At 30.5% G+C, this 6,000-nt stretch overlaps 1 protein-coding gene across 8 annotated transcripts in view; it reads right to left on the bottom strand.

Moving 5' to 3' along the window:
- Positions 1-3,067: 3,067 nt before the first annotated feature.
- The window catches only part of LOC139529782 (uncharacterized), a 48,819-nt gene continuing 45,886 nt past the window's right edge, over positions 3,068-6,000 (bottom strand). For 7 of the 8 annotated variants that reach the window (XM_071325668.1, XM_071325673.1, XM_071325671.1 and 4 more), the window contains 3 exons: positions 5,592-5,639; positions 4,706-4,822; positions 3,068-3,434 (listed from right to left, as the gene is read on the bottom strand). In XM_071325668.1, the coding sequence (XP_071181769.1) occupies positions 3,353-3,434; positions 4,706-4,822; positions 5,592-5,639 (247 nt within the window). In that variant the 3' untranslated portion in view covers positions 3,068-3,352. The remainder of the gene's footprint in view (positions 3,435-4,705; positions 4,823-5,591; positions 5,640-6,000) is intronic. The other variant, XM_071325672.1, reaches the window with a different exon arrangement.

Here is a 6,000-nt window from a genome sequence, read left to right as displayed (position 1 = left end):
CTCTGATCACAAACAGACTTAGTTTTCACTAAAAAATAGTAACATTCACTCTGATCACAAACAGACTTAGTTTACACTAAAAAATAGTAACATTCACTCTGATCACAAACAGACTTAGTTTACACTAAAAAAATAAGATACATTTAGTCTGTATTAATCACAAACAGGCTCCTAAAAAATTTCAGTTAAATTGACAACTTTGAAGTAAAATTTCACTGATAAATCCAAGCCTGGGAAGCACAAAAAGTAAAAACATGTACTCTGTTTGTATGGGGTGAAATTATACCAATAAACATGGGTCTGTCTACTCTATATGTCAGTAAATAACTCTGAGACTAATTTAATGGTAGACCTAACTGTGATTTTACTGTATGAATAGTATTTACAAGGTTATCTTAAGACTTAACAGATTCTGTGTCCAAGCTTTGCTGACAATAATCTGACAATGCTCTGTTCTACATTATTGTTCCTCTGGTTATGTAGTAGATAAGGCTGAAATTTCATTGGCTGATTTAAGAATATCCAGAGAGACAAGGAAGTAGAATGGCCTGTTTTCAGATCCTGGTAAGAAACACTTGGACACAGAACCATTATTGCAATCAGATTAATACTTTTCAGATTCTAATAAAATATACCGATTCTCATAGAAAACTATTCAAATTAAATAAACATTTCCCAGTAAATAAATAAAAAAATGAAAATATTATTAAGTACAATTGTAAAGTGTCAAATTCTGACAAATAAAATGTCAAATTGAGTAATAAAATTCTGTTTCTTAAAGTTTGCTTCTATGGATCTATTATTGAATTACTCAAATAAACGAAAACAACTTCAGACATACTATATAAAGCTTTCATACATAAACATATCACTTCTATTCATCATGTTATAATATACATAATATAAATAATACAAAATTTTAGCACTACTCTAATAATGAATTGCATTTGACAGAAATGTAAAATTTGAGTCTAAATGATAGGCATGTAGAAAACAAAAACTATATGACTTCAGTGTTCACAACCCTTGTGTCTTGAATATCCTCATTTAAATATTTGATTTCTCAAATTCAATAATCTCTCTTTAAAAATACATAAATCAACTTCTTTCACTTGGAAATTCCAATAAAGTTAAATCCTATATACAAATAATCTAAACACATCAACACACAAACACACAATAAATGCAGGTATCACATAAACAGTGTAAACAATAAATGCCAGATAAAGTCATGAATTATCTTAAGCAAAGTTTTTACTTATTGGTCAATAGACAGAGTACATTTTCACATGGTTAAAACTTGTGTCTTATTTTCATTGACATTGCTAATATCTAACTTAAGCACAAACAAGAGTCTAACTTAAGCACACACTAGAGTCTAACTTAAGCACACACTAGAGTCTAACTTAAGCACAAACTAGAGTTTTGAGTGGGCTTATCACATCTATACAACATATAAACACATATATAGTGAGGTTAGTTGTCAATGGATACCATTTATAACAACAAACTGTCACAATACCTTGTAAGCACAGCATGGAGTAAATATTTAACATAAAGGATAACATCACTTGGCATGTCAATATTCTCATCAATTTAAATTAAACAGCAAAGATTACCACAGGAGGTTTATAAGGACTATTCATTTATCAATACATATAATTGGATTTCTCTTCAATGAAAAAATAAACTAATGTTACATAACTTGTACACCATGTACACCAAGACAATGTAAATAATGCCATGACTTTATATTGCATCTCAAATGTTTATCTGCACTAATTGATGGTGACATTATGGATGGTGATGTGATCAAATCAATGGTGACAGTTGATGTCTCATGCAACACTTACAAACATGACATGGTTTGTGACTACTGTCACAGTAAGTATATGTAATGGTTTATGAATCATACGTTATGGTTTATTACAGTGAGGACTGACATAGTATGTTAGATATGTCATGGTTTAAGACAGTGCGTACTGAAATTGTACGGTGTATAAGTTTATGATATTAGATACTGACATAGTATGACAAATATTTTCTGGCTTTATAACCATGTATAATGAAATTGTATGTTGTACAAATAAGTATTCATGACACTAAGCACTGACATAGTATGTCATATTTGTTGAAAAGATAGCAATTTGGTTCAAAATGTAGATATTCAAAAATCTCAATAACTGATATCAAATACTATAAAAATGAACATCTAAAAATATATAAATTAATATCATATAAAATTACAAAAAAATCTTTTTGAATTACAGTTTTTGGTGGATTTAATTAAAATAAGTTTAAATCTTAATTTTTGATAAAACACATGCAATCACTATTCATTTACACTTGATATCTTTATGACAAACCTATAAACTGGTCATTAGCTCAACCTTCTCATGTTCATGATCTACATTTAGATGAAACATCAAAAGTAAGGTGATTAACACATTATTGCTTGAACACATTCATAAATGACTAATTTTATCACCTGATATTAAATAAACTTATGGCAGAATTAACCCTCTATTTAGTCATACAAAACTTTGGTCATTTTTATAATGTTGGAGAGTAATCAATTAAATTTAAGTTCTTTAACTGTTTAACTGTTTAACTTTTTAATCATAGTACCTTTAGTTCAGGTTTTTAATATTGGTCCCTAAATATTCACCACCTTTAATAATGGTCTTTCAATGATATCTCTGTAATAGTGGTCCCTCAATTTTACATTTGTTATTATGGTCTCTCAATGTTTTCTCTATAATATTGGTCCCTCAATTTCATATCTAATTATAGTCCCTCAATTTTACCCCTTTAATTATGGTCCCTTAATGTTCACCATCTTTCATAATGGTCCCTTGACGCTAGCACCTTGAAACATAAGTCCTTCTTTAAACATGGTCCAAATTGTTACTTCTTTTTACACACATTGTACCTTTCAGCATTAACTTATGTCTATGATTGTGGTCTCATAAGTCCTTAAATGCTACACAATGGTCTATTATTATTAATGTTTATGAATTATATCTATTCTTATGAGTAGATTTGAAACTCAGGATTAATTCATTCATTTTTCTTAACGTAAACAAATAATTTCTATTCCATTGCAATAATCTGTATATTGGTACATGTATCAATCATTCTTCAAAGAAAGTTTACTGCAATTACAAAATTGTGGTGTAATAATTCTGTCATTTTAAGTCTTTATCTTTACTGGTACTATCCCTTACTTATAGAATGTCTTCTACGACTAGGTACATGTTGTGTACTAATTCTGTAATCTGATTGGTCTGTAGATAGATTTTTAATTTCATGGTAGAATTCCTCTTTAGTATAAGAACATGTATACCAGGATTTATTTCTTATTTGAGTGTCTCCTTCGTATAAGAAATTCATGATGCAATAGTTGAGTAGCTGATAATCTCTTACTTTGGTCCCTGAAAAAAAAACCAAGAAAATTTATAAAACTCAACCAAGTAAAGTTCAATATCTCTGAGACAATAAACATGGCACTGTAAAAAAAACTAATTGTGATAACTGTGTTTGTGATGCTATTCAGGGGGTAGTTGTCAAATCTTCATGGAAATTCATGGCAAATTTTCCATTTCAGTATCAACTTTATTTCTAAGTATAAAATGAATTCAAGCCTAGACAAAATGATAACATCTTTAACATTAATTTTCTCTGGAATACCTTTTGATGCTAAAAAATGTTTAGTACAGCCATTCTATCAAATTAAAAATTTAAAATGTACACATTATAATGTATTGAATATGATGTCAGGTCTTTTATCTGGAAAGGGAACTAGTTGCAAAATATTTAACTTTAGTAGAGAACTGATGAAGTAATTGTACAGCTATACTTTTCTTATCTCTTTCAATCTACACTGCTTCCTTTTCTTTCTTAATACATTGGTTTAGACTTATATATATATAATAAAAGAGGATGTGTTATAAAGAGGCATAACTCAAGAACAGTAAGAGTGACAGAGAGTGTCAAACAGCATCTTTTGTCAATTTTCTATTTATAAAGGGGTATAACACACAAATGGTGAAAATGATGGCACCCATACTCAAACTTGATATGTGGTTTGTGGTAATAAGCATTGTGTATAAGTTTCAGAACTTTGGTTGGGGAAAAGTAAAGTTAGAGAGTGGAAATAACAAATTCAGCAATTTTTCTATTTACAAAGGTCATAACGGTGAAAGTGGCACCACCCAAATTTTATTTGATCTGTGTGTAGTGTTAATGATCATTGGAAATAAGTTTTAGAACATTTGGTTGAGGCTAACTAAAAGGTACAGAGGGAAAACCAATTTAGGGACAAACGAACAGAAGCATACCTGCCAACTTTTGAAATTGCCCATGGGGGTTTTGCGTGCAAGATGGCTGTCATAGACCTTCAAGGGGGCCTTTAAATACATTTTAATGTTGTTTTTTTGGCTTCTTCATACTTTTATAAGCCTAAAGTCATTGTAAAATTAATTGTTTTGTTTAAAATTGTGGACAAAATTGCTCTTTCAAAATTTCAATTTGGGAGCCTCCATGGGGGAAATCCCCCACAAATAGTGACAGTTGGCAGGTATGCAGAAGGCAAGGGCATAAAATATCTAGGGATGAAAAACTAGTTTGCCCCTACCCATTCATATACTCCTACAACATACCCCTACCCCATTCACACATTCCTACTACCAAACAAAGTGTATACCTGGTTAGACAACTGTTGACAAAATCTCTGGCCTCTAGTGTGAACCTTTCTGGCAACTCTGGCACAGGTCTGTCACAACCAATGGCAAAAATGGCTGCCATAGGGTTCATATCAGACCTGTAATACACATTTATTGTTCTATTAATACTGTCATAATCTGTTTATAATTATATAAATTCCACACCTGCAACAAGTGTGTTACAATATTTCTCCACTCGAAAAAAGATGTAATCAATTACAAATTTGAATTTGGATTTGTAAACAAAATAATTGGTTGATGTACAATTACAACTAGGCCGTTAGTTTTCTCTTTCGAATTGTTTATACATTTGTCATTTCAGGGCCTTTTAAAGCTGACTATGTGGTATGGGCAATCGTACCACATCTTCTTTTTTATTAAAACATAATTAAAGGGGAAGGATTGAGTGCTAACAATCTGTCACATTCTGTAGTTGCTTGTCCTAAGCCAGAAGCCTTTATTGCATTAGTGGTAGTAGGTTGATGTCTGTTATATAATTATGTTTTTGTTCATTTTATTTTTGTTTTATATTTTGTAATTTTTTTGTACAGTCTTTTATAGCCAACTATACTCTATGAGTTTTTTCATGACGAAGGCTGTATGTGACTTATTATTGATTTAATCTGCTTTAGTTGGACTCTGTATAATAGTTGTCGCATAGGTATTCAACCATGTCTCCTTATCTTATATTATATAAGTACTCGGACAGTAGATTTAGTTATATGGCTGTTATTTAACATGACATAAATATTTAATTCAGTTTTACGAGGACAACTTGTTTTTACTATATGAGCCACATCAGTGGCGCTAGAACCACTTGAATAGATAAATCTATTATCAAGTAGTAATCATTAGTATATAACTCACCATGGAGGTTTCCTTGTTGCCATTTCAAATACAGTACAACCAACACTCCTGAAAATAATCAAAGCCTTAAAGGCTGTAAAAGCAATTGCTGCCATGTTAATGTTTGGGGACTTTTATTTTTCATCCACATATATACAAGAATTAAACCTGACATGAGTGTTGTCTAGTTAAAAGTAAGAAGGTTTTAACTTTATATAAATAAAAGACTTTAGCAGAAAGTCATTTTTAATATGTTTTATATTTCACAAGGAGACAACACGTTTACCAGGCTAAAGTTGGGGTCAAATATACATGTGCTGAAACATATAACTCAAAAAGAAATCATCATGGATTATCCCCTGGTAGTGTTTGTAACTTCCTTGGCAATAATTTCCTTTATTGATTTAATTTTAACAATTTTCATTATTAA

This window comes from Mytilus edulis, chromosome 7 (assembly GCF_963676685.1).
Source record: "Mytilus edulis chromosome 7, xbMytEdul2.2, whole genome shotgun sequence".
Lineage (NCBI taxonomy): Eukaryota > Metazoa > Mollusca > Bivalvia > Mytilida > Mytilidae > Mytilus > Mytilus edulis.
The sequence above is the reverse complement of the archived record's forward strand: the minus strand, read 5'-3'. Positions and strand labels throughout refer to the sequence as shown.